The sequence below is a fragment of the Rhipicephalus sanguineus genome, chromosome 3, assembly GCF_013339695.2.
Source record: "Rhipicephalus sanguineus isolate Rsan-2018 chromosome 3, BIME_Rsan_1.4, whole genome shotgun sequence".
In the NCBI taxonomy this organism is placed as follows: domain Eukaryota; kingdom Metazoa; phylum Arthropoda; class Arachnida; order Ixodida; family Ixodidae; genus Rhipicephalus; species Rhipicephalus sanguineus.
In genome coordinates this window covers 64,607,767-64,626,106 of record NC_051178.1, presented here as the reverse complement: position 1 = coordinate 64,626,106, position 18,340 = coordinate 64,607,767, and the positions used below count along the sequence as shown (strand labels likewise).

Sequence of the window (18,340 nt, the reverse complement as noted above, 5' to 3'; positions counted from 1 at the left end):
ACTGGATCGATACATGATAACTCATATTTTAAGGTACAAGATCAAAAGGCGTATCGCAGAGCACTGATTATGTGAGATATTGCTGTTAAAGAGCATTGACATTTTGATCGGAAAAGCTAATTTTATGCCAACGGACTCATGAGTCTACTCAATCGGGCTCACACAGAATCAGATGAAGCCGCGAGTCTGAGTGAGTCCGACTGAATAATATGTTGGTGAGTTTGAGTCTGAGCGAGTCCGGCTGAAAAAAAGTTTAGTGAGCGAGTCCTAGTGAGTCCGGTTGAGGAAAATTTTGGTGAGTCTGAGTCCGAGTGAGCCCTCAGAGCAAAATATATTTCCTGAGTGAGTCTGAGTGAGCTCCAATTGTTTTGCTGACCTATGCCTTTGCATGCTTCTTTTTGGCAATAATTGTGACTCACTGGAAGCACAAACATAGTCAAGGACAAGTTCCTCTGAAACAACTGGTGTAGTTGCATTTTCTTTATTTCATGCAATAGGCTTCTCGTTATCGATAGCTCACAACACACTCCTGACAGCGATGTACATCAGCAACAGCAGGTTTCGCATCTCCAGGTAGTGGCATTACATTTCCTGCTTTATTCAAGCCATTAGTATCTCGCACTGACGAACCGTTTTCTTGGCAACAGTAAATGCATTCGTGTGAGGACGTTAACCAATCGATATAGAGTGCCCAAATTAAGACTCTTAAAGTAACTACAAATTTGGTGCGACTTGTGCAAGCAGCCTAAGCTGCCTTCAACAGAGTTACAACATCAGATCTGCATTGACATTCCAGCAAAGTTAAAATGTTGATACAATTCAAATTATTTGCAATTCAAATGTTAAATATACAAAAACAGAATAAGATTGCTCCAACAGGCAGTATCTGATCGAAGTCTAAAAAACAACATATTCTCAAATCCCCACATACCACAGGTACTTGATAATTCAGACTTGAGGGTACCCCAGATGTTTATAGAAAATGATGATAAGTTTGAATCATAAAATGCAAGCAAAGCATGACTCGGTGCAACATATCAGGAAACGCAGAAAGGCTCATTATCATGTGCATTCCCACAGTCTCAAAGCTCTTTTTAATTCATCTTCTCTTGGTTTGGAAAACATTGACAAGCGGAACCAGGCAACTGGCTTTACTTGTGGCTGTTTTAAAAATAGACGAGTGCAAATTTTCAGCTAGAAGCAGCAAAGGCAGCTAATATTTTTGGAACAGAAAAATAAGATGTACAAACTAACATTTAACCAAATGGTGGAGTTTGAGTTAAGCAGCTTTTAAACAGGTTGACAACACAGTAGCCCATGAAAATTTTTTAGATTTGCTTTAATTAACCAAGCGTATCAAATATCAGTCTGGATTATTGCGAGCCTACTTATAAAATGTATTCCACTGCCTAGCTTAAGTACTCAAACATTCAAATCATTTCATGAAAAGGGCAATGAATGCTTTAATTCTGAGGCTTTGTAAAAAAGATTCAGTCAAGGTTACCACTTCCAGTAAACCTATTGAAGTGAACAGGTAAATAAATTTGTTCACCGGATTCGTGAAAAAAAGACACAGTTGAAATAAAAAAAGACAGACAAACAAGAAGTTCGTGCAGAACGCCTAACTGTACACCTCCTTAACTTGTGAATACCTTGTGTGTATAAACAGTATGCCTGCGTGCAATTCTCGTGCATTGTTTGTAAAAAATAGGGTCGCAAAATATACATCATCGTGGTAAAAAAAACTAATAATACAAACGGCTACCTAATAAAAAATATGGCTAAATCGAAACATTCACAAAAATAAAATACGAGGTACAATCACAGTGTTACGAAAACGCCGCGACACTGCCCTTGGTCTTCGGCTGATCTACACTGGGCAGCGCACGCGACGTCTCCTCCCCGGCGATTAAAACAATTAAGCGCGGACTCGGTCATCGAGCGTCACAGCTTCGCTGAGAGCAGCAGACCCTGCAGATCGAACAGTGCATGCACGATGTTCTCGTACAACGTTCGTGCATCGGTCTCATCACTGTCCTTGAAGGCAGACAAGGCAAAGATGATCCTGCAATGCAACGAAGGAGAGAGAGAAAAGATCCAGTCAGTTCCACGCCATGATGACTGTTGGACAGCAAAGCTGTAATGATATAATGATACCTTCGGTAAGAAGAAAGTCATCATCATCATTATTTCATATTATTTATTTGAAGAAAAGCATCACGATTATTCATTTTATTTATTTCTTTATTCACTACGCCCTCTGGTCACATGACCTGCATGACACCTAGCACTCCCCATTCCCCAACAGTGATGCAATTCGGGCTTGCACCCGCCCCCCAGACAAAATCCTGCTGACACCTACCACCACTACTACTACTACTACTACTACTACTACTACTACTACTACTACTACTACTACTACTACATAATGACGATGATGACGGCACAGACTAGGACAGCCTCACTGTAAAATAATATGAAAAAGTGTTGAAACAAGGCCGGGCATTAGAAATTCCGAGCATTAGAAATCCAATCATAGCTGAAATTTCTGGAAGCTGAGTAAAATGGAATAAGCAGACATGCATGAACCTCGCAAAATACGCCTAAAACCACACCTCATCACATACAGTAAACGTTCATAAGAGATCATGTAGAAATCTAATTAAGATATGAGGCTGTACATTTCAGCAAAAATTCAGCTCAGTCTGGCGTTCAAGACTGGCACCACACAGCAGAAATGTGCGACTATGCAATGCACTCCTTGTAACAGTTAGGAGAGCATTGCCGTTGTAACGGCAATGCACTCCTTGTAACAGTTGTGTGTCAGAATTCCTGACATAAAAGTATGAGTCAAAACTGCATCAAATTACTACATAATGTATAAACATTTGTGTTTGTACATATATATTCATAGGTGACTCATAAATTCCAGGTCACAAATGCGAGCAGTCTGATAAGTCCCTCTAGTCTTCTCGACGCTGCCTCCTGTATGTGAGACTGCATACCGTAGCGCCACCCTCGATGAATGTAGAACACCGAACCTATTGTACATTGCAGAGAATCACATTCACAGCGACAATGAGCTGTCAGCGAAGCAATGAAGGACATATAATTATTAAAAATGTCTGCTGTGTGAAAAAGGCTACAAGTTCAGCATGCTTACTTTGTTCTTTCACTGTCAAAATTAAAGCCATACTGCTTATTACTCACTAAAAAAATTGACGGGTACATGATAAACTTGGGTGTACTTTACTTTCCTGTCTTGACCCCGTAGAAACTTAATGCACATTAGATTTACTGAAGGTTTTAGAATTGTGTAAATACAGATACATGGTGCTCTAACTCACACAGCATTCATTATGCTATAAAACTATAACAGCCAAATGAGGTCGCTTCTCACTTGTTCTCTTCGATGCTGTAGAAAACACCGTAGCCATCTTTACACATTGGTGCTACGCAGCCAATCAGTGGCGTGTAGCCATTGCAGCTGGTCGACAGTATGAAGTTGCCGTTGCCGCCACTGTAATGATAGATGGTGCCGGAGGACTGGTGTGAGAACTAGACAGTGTGCAAGCAAAACAGAAATAGGTGCACAGCCATTGACACTGGAAAAGGTTATTTTCTAAAAAAACTTGTGAGCTGGGAATGGATGGATGGAAACAACTTTATTGTGAGCTGGGAACCATAGCTGTAGCGCAGAGAATTATGTGTACGAGAATCATGTAGAGAAATGTAGAGAATTATGTGCTTGTACAAATAGTAAACTTTAGGTTCGAAGTGAATTCGAAGCAAACAGTGATTTGGTCGAATAATTTCGAATTGAATTCGAATAGTATATATCGCATATAAAGAAAAATGAGTAGGTTTGTCATGACCCAACTAACCTGCACAATATATTTTAAAATTGAACCAAGGCATGTGCAAATGTTGTTCTTTTTTGGTTCAAAGGAAGTGGAAGCAACTATGAATAGTAGCAGGATTTGACTTTCGGTAGAATGCAAGTGATAACCTGTAAAATATGCTATGTTTAAAATTTACTATACTTAAGAGCATACAAGCCGGTATAATAAGCATTTAAACTTAAAAAATGATGAATCGATGTGGGGGTAATATGTTCATTTAACATTGAAGTGGCGCTTCGCGGCAGTGCTGACTTCCCCTGGAGAGGTCTATTCACGGTACAGCACACCTCACTGCAGTGAAACTACCTTTACAGGGGGTTTCATGCGGTTTTTATGTCTATTCGTTCATTTGGAATATTTCGGATAATTTAAATTCGTGTCGAAGCGAATTCGAATACTCAAAGTGTTCGAATATTCGCAAAATCCTAGCTTATAGTATGAATAAACTGCACTGAAGTAATTAAGCAGCCTTAGGTACTGGCACACTTTGCACACCGCATCAAAACATATGAGCCAATAATGGGACTCGCACCATTGAAAGATAAAACAATACACTGTATTTATTTTTTACACCCGATTTTTTATTTTAATTAATTTTTTGAAAGTTAGGAGGCCCTGCTATCACAGGCAGACAATTCGTGCACACTTTTCTCATGCTTATCACTCTTAATGAGGCTTACAATGCTCAGAAACTAGAGCTCCATTTGTGCAAGGTGCATTAAAGGGTCCCTGCAACACTCTTCGAAGTAATGATCGAATGACCGCGCTACCAGAGTTCACTGCACCATGAATTGATGGCTGTGAGTTTTTCAAACTAGTACGAACAGAGTTAAGGGGATGTGCCAGGCGCTTGTTTGCTCTCAAAAAGCGTGCTGAAAGCTATACAGGGGGGGGGGGGTGATGACAAAGGGGCAAGAAACTATGTCAGTGCACGTCATAACATTGAACACTTTTGATTTTTTTCTTTGAACATGATGGCTCACTTTCAGTGTGATCACGAGTGTGCTAGTGTCGTTACTGTAATTCTAACACACTACAGCGCGCGGTGCTTGCACGTGGCAGCACCCTGTGGTGGCCATGGTAAATATACAGCAAAAGAATGTTAGAATCAGCCAATGGCTGTGTCCTTCCCTCCACTGACGTAGTGAGGCCCGTCAATGAGATAATTTGCCGAGAGAAGAGAACAATTTTTAGGTCTCCTTGAAATGTACACGTGCAGTGCAACAATATTTGGTTCACGTGTTCACAGGAGCCTCCACTAGTGTTTTCTGAACGTGTTGAAAAAGTGTTGCAGGTCCCCTTTAAAATATTTATTGGAAATGAGTCATGTTGGGGTGACATAATAACAGTCACCTGGCGTACATGAAATATATGGTGCATTGGAAATGGACATGTGATCATTATGCGATGAAAAGCTCCCAAATGAGAACATAGTGATGTAGAGCAAAAAAAAAAATTACTTGTTCGTTCTGCTGTACGAAACCGCACTATGCCTGACAAGGAAAACGTTTGCCTCCTCCAGTGAGGAGTGAAGTGAGAGCTGTTTGGAGGACTTGTAAAAATCCACCCAGAATGTCCTTAAACTTCATTCAGAAGCCACCACGGTCAAAAAGCAATGGCCTCACAGGGCATCTAAATAATACTATTGCCGACACGCTGGAAATGTATGTATACGCCGAACTGTGCATATGTGGGATGTCATTTTTCCTTACGTAATGTTTGCTTACAACTGAACAGGGCAAGAGAAAACACAAATGACACAGTTCAAGCTCCTCTATGGAAGGACTCTGGCCATGACACTTGATGCTGCCGAATGCCAGTGACAAAGACAATGTAGACATTGCCACCCACCTCATCCTTCTACCCTCAACGTAACGAAGAAGCAAGACAACTTATCCACATGTGTATTAAGAACCAGCAGAGAATCAACAGCCATCTCTACAACCTAACCAAGTGGATTACCAAACCGCCAACTGCGCTTTTGTTTGTATGCCAATATGCCAACGCAAACCTACTGAGAAATATCTGTGATGATACCTAGGATCGTATAAGATACTACGTCTTGGTACACCGACTATGAATTTGTGCCAGACAGCATTACACAGCCACAGTGATGCCGTGCATGACCTGAAGTCATCCATGTTGTGCAACTGAAGCTATTCTATGCACAATAGTGAGCAGTGAAACTTTACTTCCCGCTCACTTTGTTATTTTTCATTATGAGATCTGCTTTTCTGCCTTCATGTTCTGTTTGAAGTATCAGCATGATGTTTTGTAAGGGGGGGCATCAACACGCTTACTTGGTTTCTTTATCTTCATTATGACTGGATTACACAGGTGAAAACTTTTACATTTGTTATTGTTCGGTGCAAGCTGCACCTGAATGTACTTGAACCCGAGTGTTTTCGACTTCTAAGATTTCACACAGAGCTGGTTGAGTACACTCTGGAACTGACATGAGCACAAGCGATAATACTGAAATGCATGATGATGCTTGTACAAATTCGGACAAGTTCCACCAGTAGTTCGGACTCTCAAAGACAGACGACCGGGCCTGCTGCAATCATTCTAGTACAGTGAGTGCATTGTTTTACTAGGCGTAGGTTCGCCCAATAAAGAGTTTGGTCTTTACTGGTTTGACTGCTGCGATCCTCACAGTAACAACTACTACGTGGCAATAGAGTCATGCACTAACAAAGCAGCATAGCTGTAGAAGAGGAGAAGAAGAGGGCATGAGGCATCATCTGTCAGCTGCACCATGTGGTCTTAACCAATCTGCACCCTTCCTCCATAAAACACGTCCTAGACACAAAGGTCTTTCTAGTGTTTGCGAGTCTGAGGCATTGTCTTATCACGCATAAGTACTGCAGAAAGCATGCTTGAAGGAAGTGTTCTACCATAGCTTAAGTGCTCTGGTTTTTCTTGAGTACGTATAACACTTCAAAAGAGCAGAGTAAAGGCCATTGAAAAACCAGGAAAAACAGGAAAGATGATGATGCGAGCCTTTCCAAGCTGAAAAGTGCATGTTCTCACTTTTCAAGGCCAATAACTAGTGCCTGGGTTCATGAACGTACTTATTAAAAAAATATAGCTTAGCTTGCACTGGAGGCACAATGCTAAAGAGACAGCGGAGCTCGTGGGCACCTGTATAGTCCTGGCTTTCGCTGTTTTGCTAAGTTTTGCAAATTTTCTCTTTACTTCTTTGTCTATTTCTTTTTCTTCTTTCTTCTCTGTTTTTTCTACTTTTTCTTCTTTCTTCTCTGTTTTTCCTACGTGTTTTTTCCTCTGTTTATTTCTATTCCTTTCTACTTCTTTCTATCCTTCTTGCTCTTTCACCCCTTTCTCTCTCTATTTCTCGCATGCATGCTTCTTTCTATCCTTTACGCTATCTCTCACTATTTCCTTTTCTCTCTTTCTCTTTCTGCATTTCTTTTTCTCTATTTCTCATTCTTTTTTTTACCACGCTTTACTCTCTCCTCTCCTCCTCACCATCACATCTCCTCACGCTCACTTCCCTTTCCCACCCCTTGGCTACACTATAGACCAGAATTTTTTAACCTCGCACGCAGGCTGCGCGCACGCTTTGATACTCTCGACACCAAGCGCCTCCTCTCAGCGTGGACTGCGGGAACCGACCGGGAATCGACTCAATCCTGCGTTGCCTGCGTGCTTTCAATTGTGCGTCGCGCTTATTTGTATTGTTTACAACCGGTTTCAACGATGTACAAGAGCTACTCGTCCGGACGGCATTGTGCCGTCGTTGGCTGCACAAACAATCAACGGAAACGCAAACTTTTGATGGAGGAATTCTGCACCGATCACCAATGCAAGCGGCGTACGTGTAGTTGCGGCGTTTACTCGTTGCACCGATTCCCGGCAGCTCCTGAAAAGTGTCGTGAATGGGAGATAGCTCTCAACAGAAAGAACTTCAAACCAAGCAAGCTTGCACGTGTAAGTTTTCACCGTCATGTGGCTATGAACGCACGGCTCCACTTACGCCGTTGCGCTTTCTTTTGTTTATTTCAGGTCTGTTCCGTTCACTTTGTTGACGGTAGACCGACCACCATCAATCCATGCCCAATGCTTGGCCTCGGATACGCAAAAAAGGTGAGCGAGTCTTGCAGATTCGTTTTCTTTGGGTGTAATTCTTGTTGGTATGTGCAAAAAGCTTTGTACCGAGTGCTGTAATATGCGGCCGTACGGAGTGAGGAATCGGAAAACGGTGGCGCGAAGCTGTTATGTTGTTTCGCCGATTGCAGGCATGCTCGTTGGGAAACCAGAACGTCGAGGTAATGGGCGTAAATGAAGAGCTTTAGTGTCGGCGACATCTAGCCGTAGGGTCCCCTCTTTCTCGCATTGTTTTGTACTCTCCCCGATGTATTATTGCGATAGCAATTATATTGACAGTCTCCACGGGTTTTTGCCGTAGCCGCCATGTCCCTATAAAGTCCAAAATGATAACGATTCCCACGCTTCGTATCTTCTACCAGCGGGTTAAAGCTTGCGAGCGAGGGTGACGAGCGCGGCTGAAGCCGAGATCAAACGAGTCGGCCCATCTCTGCCGCTGAGATGGCACATGCCATAACATCACTCAGCTCGGGAGGCCTGCCGTCGAAGCGGAGAGGAAATACCCCGCCCGTCTTTAATGAAAAGATGAAAAAAAAAGGGGGGGGGGGGTTCGTTCCCACCGCATGGCTTCAATTTGCCCTCATTTCCTCAACTATATGTTCTCATTTAGGACCATCCCTAAGTGACAGAACAGCAATTATTTATGGAAATGACGGCAAGTTGAAGCCATCCGCAATCTTTGAAGTAGTGAGGCCACACGCTCACGTGTTGTGAGTAATATTGAGCGTGGCTGTGCATGCTCACAAACTAACGTACACATCTGCAAAGTTCAACAGCACGACAGACAAAGATGAAAGAGCATGACCGACAGGACAAGTGCTGAACTGCCAACTGAGCTTTAGTTGATGAGGGTGCTTTTTAAAGTGTCAAACGTCACCACTGGCAGGACACCACACGCACAAAGTAGCCAATCAACTGCTATCTTAAATTTTTTTTTTTTTAAACAAAACCAGAAATTACCATTGTGTAAAAACTTGTTGCTAACATTCAGCAACTCCTCGTTAAAACAGCAAAGCGTGTGCTTTTCCCTAATCATTACACAAACGTAAGAAGATATGGTGATTACAAATGTCGCATGAAAAGATTACTAACGTACCTAAGTCAGGAAAAAAGAAAACAGAACGTACATAATTAAAGCATGATTGAACCCCCCCCCCCTTCAGGCAGAATACAGAAGAACCCAAAGGCTTTGGTACATGAGTGGCTTGGATGACCCAGCACTAAAATTCTCTTACAGCTGATGTTGGGCATTTCGTCAACTCCTGGTTAATGCAGCTGGGGATGGACACAGCAAGCATTGACAATTACACATTCAAGCTCCTTGCATATCATTTTTCCTTAAGGTTAGTTCGTGTGCCTGTGACACTGCCTTAGCGCATGCGCTACGTGACATGTGCTCACAGACTTTGCACAGCTTCTTTAGTGCGGTATATTTCTGAAACAGTTACGTGCTGTTGTTAAAAATGTGTGGTTTCAATTAACACACGGTAACTTCTTTGAAGTAATGCAGACCCAGGGTACTCTGCAAATATGAAGGCGCAGGATCGTTCCTATGTTTTCGGGCTTCGCAGTTCATCTCTATTGTCCATTTGCGTTTACACAGGTGACTCATGGAAGAAGGCCAATCCTGAGAACCCTGCAGCCAACTGCAAGCGCTGTGCATCGTGGGAGGGGGTCAATCGTGAGAACTCTGCAGCCAACTGCAAGTGCTGTGCCAGAGCAGCTGATAGACAGTCAGGTAATATATCTCCGATTAGTCTCTTGGATGCCACTGTGATATCATCTGAATATCTCCAGTGGGAGACTCCAGACTCATTTTGCAATTTACACGAAGACATCGATCCACCTCGTAACGCTTGGCGCAAAACGAAAAGTGCCGCTTAAACTGCTACTCGCTGACTGCTTCGCATCAAATTGACTCCCACAATGTGTAGGATCTGCCGAATTTTTTTATTGACGTTCTTTACTTACTTTGTTAAAACCTGCACCAGACAAGAGAGCATAGGCTAATGCTGGTACAAGAAGCCTTGCTTATACCAGTGCATTCAATATAAAAGTACCAAATTTTCATGTGGTATAGCAAATACCATTTATTACCACTACACCTTGTGCGAAGCTGAGGTAACGAAACCTTCCGCCAAAGGTTGCTTTCTGGATGAGTATTAGCGTTACTGTTCGGTCACTGAACTGGTAGTAAAACATTTTGCTGATAAATTAAAAATGCATACCACCTTTTCTCAGCACTTTCATAGGCATGCAGCAGGCATGTCGACGGGTGCCCACCTGTAGACAGCCGGATTACCCCCACCACCATTTTTTTATTGGCAAGCAAGTTTGAAGGCATTTACTGGCTGACTGTATCAGGATCGCTTTGTATTCTCAGTAGCATTCTCGTGTTCTGAAATTCAGTTGTTACGTGGCTAAATAATCTGTAACTTGTCATAGCTTAAGCGGTTGCCTCAGTTGTTTGTCAACACACCGTATATTCTGCAGATACAAGTCCATCTGAGAAGTATTTTCCACTAAATGTTTGATTTGTCTCGGGCCCATGATCCGAAATTTAAAGGGCCCCTCACCAAGTTTGACCATTTTGAGCTCACAAGCGCAATGCATACGCTGGAGGCTCGCGATCACGCCTGCCAAATTTTGCGACGCTACACGCCACGGAAAGAGGTCAAATTTCAAGCTGAACGCCGCTCTCCTTCCTCTTGATGGCGCGCGCCCCATGAAAGAGGGGATGACGTACATCATTAAAATCGCCCTACGTAGGTGTGAGTGCTTCGACGTCGCTCCTCTATGTAGACATTTGTGCTCTGACATAGCACACAGCAGCACGTGACACTGTGATAAACGTTTGACGCGACATGTGTAGCATGCGTAATTAATTGCTTTAGTAGATTAATGAAATATGAGAAAAATATTGAGAAACACAAACGCAGTGCTTGCGGGTTTTTCTTTTTTTTTTCTGTGAATTCGAGCAAGATGCGAAACTAATGGGCATCCGTTTCGCATGCAATCGTGTTCTCGCGGTTTGCGCGTCGAGCAGACGCCAGCCCTGGAAACGAAAGTAATTTTCCACCGCGTTCAAGCACTGATTAGTCCAATTTATTCTCCCGCGTCTAAGGAAATGTACATGCGGCACTGGCTGATGATACCGCTAGTCTTGTGCCAGTACAAACGTCACAGCTTTCACAGTGATCGGCGTGAGCACATTCGGCATAGCTTGTCGAGAGAACGCCGACAGAACACCGCTCGTGTCTCGGGGGCTCGGGCTGGTTCGGGCGCGTCATGGGCTCGTGAACTTGCGTGTGTATGACGTGTTCATGCGTAAGCGTCATGTGATCTTCCGGCTCGCGTGCCGAAGGGGGCAAGGAAGGGATTTGGCTTGCGAAGGCTACGCGGGTAAAGAGGCAAGGGTTTGAAATTCACCTCCTTGCATCATGGTCTTGCGCCGCTTCAAAATATTCGTTTTCTCAGCTCGAAATGCATCAATTTGAAAAATTCTTGCGGCATAATGCTCTTCACTGGGCACGCAACAACTTCCAGCGTCTGACTAAAATTCGTTATGTTACCTGGTGAGGGGCCCTTTAAAGGACTGATATAAAAAAGGGCATAAACAGGCAGCCCCCTCTGAATAGCTGCCAGACAGGACTGCCAACAGTCCGTTGTCAATGAACGGGGACCAAAGACACATGCTCTTACAGAAATTCCGGACCGGCCCTGCCCCTCATGAGGCCATCCGAGGGGGGAAAGGCGGAGGGGGTGCCGAGCTTTTACTCTTAGCCTATGATTCAAATAGTCGAGCTTTCCCATTAAAACGTAATTCAACTCACCTGAATATGGCATAAACAACGATTGTCATGGCATGAAGGAAAAATGCATTGCTAAGCACATGTTTGAGAGCATGACCACCTAATATCTCCTGTGCGTGTTTTGTTTTTATTTATGCAGGCCACACAGCATGTTCCATCTACTACACCATGTTCTACATGGGACACGACAGAAGAGATGCAGGAAATTTCAAAAGACCCTGACAAGTGTGAAAACGGCGTAATTGATCTCAGCTGCCGTAGCCCTGCTTCGATGCAAGAGGAAAAAGAAAACGAGAAGCGGCACAAGAGTTGCCAAGTAGAAACAGAGTTTCGCAGTGTGGGAGTTCAGTGGGAAGACCCCTATTCGATCACACAAATCGAGCATTCATATGCAGCTAAAGAAACCACATTCCAGTGCTCAGGAACCCAAACCATGCCAAGACCACTTTCCGAAGGTCTCTCTGAGGCAACCTGCAACTTTTACACCGGGCTTGGACTAGATGGCTTTTGGAAACTGGTCACAACAGTGGCTCGGTGTGGTCAAGTTTGTGGAAACATGACCATTGAGGACCAGGTATTGTTAACACTCATGAGACTTCGCTTAGGGCTTTTGTATTTTGATTTAGCACTGAGGTTTGGCACATCTGTGGCGCACACGGGTAAAATATTTCGCAGAATGATTGGAATTCTAGATGGCATTATGAGGAATGTCGTCGTGTGGCTGCCAATTGAAACAATTTTGGCAACAATGCCAAGGCAATTTTCTGAAAGTCAGTATGCCGACACCACCTGCATCATAGACTGCACGGAAGTCTACATGCAGCGGCCTAAGAAACTTTATCCAAGAGGGCAGACATACAGCCCATACAAGGGTTGTAACACGGTTAAATTCCTCGTGGCAATTGCACCAAGTGGCTTTGTAATGTTTGTATCAAACGCATACGGTGGACGAGCTTCAGACAAATTTATTGTTGAAGAGTCTGGACTTGTTGACAACTTGACTAAAGGTCATGTAATCATGGCAGACAGGGGCTTTAGTCTGAGTGATTCCATGAAGAGAAAGGGCGTGAAGCTCAACATGCCAGCCTTCTCAAAAGGCAAGCTTCAGTTCAGTGAACGAGAGGCAACTGCTTCGAGAAGGATCTCAAACCTGCGAATTCACGTTGAACGTGCTATCAATAGAATTAAAGTATACAGAATTCTGAAGCACTCATTGCCAATACACCACAAGAAGTTGATGAACAGCATTGTTCTGGTGTGTGCCGGTTTGTGCAATCTGAAAGGACCACTTATTGCTGACTCGATTGAAAAAGATAAAGAGGAAAGTGAGAATTAAGCGGACCACATGCAAGACACAATTACCCTTTGGCATGCGAAAGTGCAATCATAACTAAATCTATTTTTCGCAGAAAATGTGCATTACTTTTATAATGGACCATGTATATATTTTGGATGCTGCGAAAGGAGACTAGATTCAGTAACTCTGTGTTTTACCCATTGTGTTCCATAAGCAGCACATGATATCAAGCATTACAAACATGTGGTGACTGAAGCGTGCGAAAGTCCTCGCGAACTCTCTCTCGCTCTTTTTTTTTTCAACCTCAGCTACACCTCTAAGTGCTTGAGGTAAAATTTGCATGCTTTAAACATGGTTGCATGCACCGCTTGCTGCAGCGATATTTGCTTACATAAACAGAACTGTGTCAAGCAGAATTTTGATTGTATGCTTTATTGAAAAATCATTGCAAAAATAAAAATTCATTTTTACACAGTGCACACTGCAGCGTCTTTTGCTAGTACAAAATCCTTATATTCAGATATGTCTAAGGTGTTGCTGTGAACAGCATCAACAAGCCTTGGCAAGTAGTGCCTGAAGTAAAATTCTGACAGCCTTGAAATGTGAAAGCATACAAAATCTGCGTCAAAAGGCACTTCAACTGTAATAAAGTTCATAGCTGACCAGACAAAGAAATAACAGTGCGTGCGCTCTGTGCAGAACATTATGAACTGGACTTGGTAATAGTAGCCATTTTTTCCTTTTTTATCAAGGTAGTATGCTCCGTTTGAATCTTTTTTGACATCATACTTGTTGGATTCAAGAAGCTGCAGGCAGTCATCTACTAGTGGGCACTTGATTTCTAAGATGCCATCTGTACCAATTAAGCCATCTGGGCTCGCTGACAGAAACGGGTGGGTGGCGCTAACTACTGTGCCACAACGTTCAACATGAATACCAGTATGACGCTCAAACATCTGCCTGGCAACAGGCTCGAACCTTTGGCCATGACTCGTTGCATTGTTTCCCCTAAACTCACTGAAGAGGCACGATTTCACGAAATTTTCTGGCGGAGTTTCTTTTTTTCGTGGCACTTTTGACACATTTGAAGCTGTGAGGCGCAGCTTACGGCTCGCTTTCCAAAGCCTTCCGGTCTGTTGGCATGTAAGCTGCATAAGATTTAACCTCACAGGTTCTTTAATTCTTACCCATTTGCCGTAAAATTCTGCGCACACATCACATGCCAACAGGTCGTCGTCGTCGTCATGTGGACCGTGAGTGAGCTCGGCTACATTTCCTCTAAGCTTAGTTTTAGCATGCACACTAGGTGACATTTTTGCAGTTACAGTCTGGTGCAGTAGACTTCCCTTTATGTCGAGAAGGGGTGCTATAACGGACTGCTGCATCTCCCTCACATACTGCTCATGAGTCTCATAGCGTTTTGCATTAACCTTCTGCCCTTCATGTTGCAGGTCTCTGAATTCCTTTCGCAGTGTAAAATCCATAACACCTATTTGTGCTGGCGTAACATTTCTTTTTGTGCCCTGGTTCCACTTGGCACTTCTGTCAGTGCAGCTTTCTCCAGTCAGGCCCTCTCGGCTGGCGAATTCTATCTTCCACAGGACTGCACCTTGCATCAGAAAAGAGATAAAACCAAATCAAGTTGTGGATCATAGGTCGGCAAGCTCACCCATAAGTCAACTCACTCAGACTCAGATCGAGCCATGAGTCTGGGTCTGAGTGAGTCTGTGTGAGCAATATGTTGGTGAGTGTGAGTCAGAGTGGCTGAGGAAAATTTTAGTGAGTCTGAGTCCGAGTGAGTCCGGTTGAGGAAAATATTGGTGAGTCTGAGCCCGAGTGAGCCCTAAGCGCAAAGTATATTTCTTGAATGAGTCTGAGTGAGCTCCACCTTCAGTTGCCGGCCTATGATCCTATCTGCTCACCTATCTACATTGCTATCACCCTTATGTCGGCTTACGTTTACTCTCAGATCTATCCACGCATACTTCAGCGCACAAGCATTCGTACGCCACATCAATATTTATTGATCAGAGGCGTGAGTTAGCGGGGAGTAGGGGTCTCATGCCCTCCCCCTCACAAATTTTCACGGTACGTTCTTGATCGAAATATCTCGTGTGAGTCTTATATTTCATAAAAACGTCCTCATAGGACTGCAACCACTGATAACTTGTACTTCAAGGTGCAAGATCAAAATGCACATCGTAGAGCACAGATTATGTGTGTTATTGGCATTAAAGAGCATGTACTCCATGATCGGGAAAGCTGACTTTACGCCAGCGAACTCATGAGTAGACTCACTCAGACTCAGGTCAAGCTGTGAGTCTGAGTGAGTCCGGCTGAGAAAAATGTTGGTGAGTTTGAGTACGAGTGAGTCCGGTTGAGAAAATGTTTGCCGAGTCCGAGTGAGTCTGGTTGAGGAAAACTTTGGTGAGTCTGATATCGAGCGAGTTTTCAGAGCAAAATACATTTTTTAAGTGAGTGAGTGAGCTCCAATAATTTTGCCGACCTATGTTGTGGATTAAAGTAGACCTGTGGCTATGATGAATTTGTTACTCCGTGGGAGAGTTATGAAGTGGCTGAGGTTTGCAGTGTGGTTGCGTGCAGCAAATATATATTATATATGATCTACAGCTCGCAAAGATTATATTACTAGGCTATTTAAAGGCATTTGCCTTGTGCGTTTGCCTGAGACGACTCAAATTGACACGAAAACCGTGCACTGACGTCATCATCTCAGTCGATGATGTAAGTGCTCCCCAGTCAAAGTTGCGCTCTCACATCGGCAGGCCTCTTTCTCGCACTGTACTTTCTTGACGTAGTGCTTTCAGCATAAGAAATTTGTCGCTGAGGCTTTCCCTCGACTCCCCTGTCTATTGGTGTTTTCAATGCTGAAGCCATGCCTAGAACTTTTTTCATCGCTCGCAGCGATGCCGACTGTCACTATTCGGGTTCGATTATGCATCTGAGGCTTTATAGTTAAAATTGCAGCTATGTGAAAAACGGTTAAAGTAATTTTAGGAACAGAGGTCAGTGCTAAAAAGCCATTGACTGCACTTACCAACGTGGCTGCACACGGTCGTCAATCCAACCTTGCAGGAGCATGACCCGCTTAAGATGCGGCAGTCATTTCCTACGCAAACCCATGTATCGTATGGCCGGTCAGAGTCTGCTTGTGACGGGGAGACTTTCCCTTTTATGAAACATGTATCTTTGTCAGCCTGGAATATGAGGAGCTGACCCACTTTCCCGCTTACGACGTAGTTATACGAGTCTAAGCTCTTGATGGCTTGGACATCCTCCAGGTCACAGGCTTTTGTTTTGAGGAGGTAATACGTAATGTGGTTTTCCTGCAGGGAGGGCCAGAGTTTCATGTCGTCTTTCCATTCATTTGCTGCGATAGAAAGAGGGTGTGGCAGAACACGGTCGCCTATGACGTGGAGGGGAAAAAAACGCGAATTACAATATCGCGCTACATGAAAATACAGAGACATGCAGAACAATGCTCTGACAGCAAAGTGTTATTAAAGGTGATCTTGTGTCTAGCGGTAGCAGCAAATGCACTGCATGGCTATCGGGTGAAGAGTGACCTTGCTATCGGTCGCACTCAGCAGCAAAATATTGTGATAATGCTCTTAAAATACTGAAACTAACCTAAAAAATCCCAAACTCAATCGAAGGAAAAGATTGTGTTTTCGGGGTGTCATTGCTGCTACTCAACAAAGTTCGTCATCTGTCGCATGATTTCCTTGCGTTGTCGCCATGTTCCCCGTGTGTCCATGTCACGAAAAAGCATTTGTTATCCGCTTGGCATAGAATTTTCTATAGCACTGTGACAAGCGCCGAGTTTTCAAGGGAAGCGCTTGCAAACCAGATCACGATTATTTTTGCATGGCAGAAAGGCACCACAGATATTCGTTTTCAAGATTCAAGTTTATTTCAGTTATTAGTACAAAAAAACATCATACAGTGTAAACATACAGAAGGAGGTCCGAAAGCACAAGGCTGCAGGGGGACCTCCTGTTTAAAACTGAATAACAACAATTACTTAATTAGCAGTAACAGTGATAAAACAGGAAAACGAGGGAATTGCTAAAAGCAACAATAAATCGGGTACAGGTGAAGAAAAAAGTGGCGTATAATTATACATGTATAAAATATACACCTAGTAGTTGACAAAATACGAATACAATTAATTGTTTTTTAAATAAACCAATAATAGAGCATTGTTTGATGTGTGATGGCAATGAATTCCATAGTGATAATGCTGTGAAATAGGCAATGTGGCGACAAAAATTAGTACGGATAGCAGGTAGTAAAAAATTTCCATTTGAAGCAAATCTAGTTCGGTTAAAGTTACATAGAGCATCAAGACAAAACACACTTGATTGAGCAGGATGGTTCAGTGACTTGAATAGCGTGATGGTAAGATGATATTTAAATAAACTAGCAGTAGGAAGTATGTCAAAGTTGTAGTAATGATGATGCACTAGTGCGATATGAACTGAAAGTTATTAATCTGATGGCTTGGTTTTGAATGTGCTGTATGGGAGATATGTGGGTTAGGCATGTGTTTCCACATGTAGTGATGCAATAATTAATATGACTGTGAATAAAAGCATAATATAACTTGAGCGAAGTCGAAGTGTTAAAGTAGTTTCGTGCTCTAATTAAAATTCTAATACCAAATGCTAGTTTTTTGCGTAAGTGCATGGCATGGTTAGAGTATTTTACACTAGTGTCAAGAATCATTCCTAAGAAAGAGTATTCAGCGTCAGGAGTAATGAGTGTCATTTAGTTTAATAGTGACTTGGGAGAGAATAACTGTTAATTGAGTGGAATATCATAAACTTAGTTTTCGTAGGGTTAATACTGAGGTAGTTAATGCGACACCAGTGTGGGATGCTATTTAGATAATTTTGTCCTTTAAAGAGTGAATGGATTTATCAGTGGCTAGTATGGTAGTGTCATCAGCATGAAGCATCTAAGGCGAAAGTCTTAGATGCTTCATTAAACGCGAAAATTGACCGTCGGCGGGATGGTCAATGTCCAATATCTCGTGATGATGTGACGTCACAGATTTCCAAAATTTATGACATTATCATGATGACGTCATTGCCTCCGTGATCGCACCACCGATCACGGAGGCAGTGCAAAACCATCGGAGGCATGCAAGCTTTCGGCACCTTACCTAGTTTTGCACT

General features: G+C 43.1%; 3 protein-coding genes across 3 annotated transcripts in view; 1 reads left to right on the top strand and 2 right to left on the bottom strand.

Annotated features, from left to right (window-relative positions):
* Positions 1-461: 461 nt before the first annotated feature.
* Positions 462-18,340, bottom strand: part of LOC119386689 (peroxisomal carnitine O-octanoyltransferase-like) — an 89,908-nt gene continuing 72,029 nt past the window's right edge. Inside the window, 2 exon segments of the mRNA XM_037653978.2 lie at positions 462-2,065; positions 3,401-3,520. Of these exon segments, the coding sequence (XP_037509906.2) occupies positions 1,945-2,065; positions 3,401-3,520 (241 nt within the window). The 3' untranslated portion in view covers positions 462-1,944.
* LOC119386690 (uncharacterized) lies at positions 7,596-13,562 on the top strand. The gene is made up of 4 exons (XM_037653979.2): positions 7,596-7,853; positions 7,929-8,009; positions 9,634-9,768; positions 11,982-13,562. Exons 1-4 carry the CDS (start codon positions 7,623-7,625, stop codon positions 13,176-13,178), a joined length of 1,644 nt encoding a protein of 547 aa, XP_037509907.1. The 5' UTR covers positions 7,596-7,622; the 3' UTR covers positions 13,179-13,562.
* Positions 13,557-16,726, bottom strand: LOC119386691 (uncharacterized). Its single transcript, XM_037653980.2, has 2 exons — positions 16,198-16,726; positions 13,557-14,748 (listed from the first exon to the last, which is right to left on the bottom strand). Exons 1-2 carry the CDS (start codon positions 16,628-16,630, stop codon positions 13,607-13,609), a joined length of 1,575 nt encoding a protein of 524 aa, XP_037509908.1. The 5' UTR covers positions 16,631-16,726; the 3' UTR covers positions 13,557-13,606.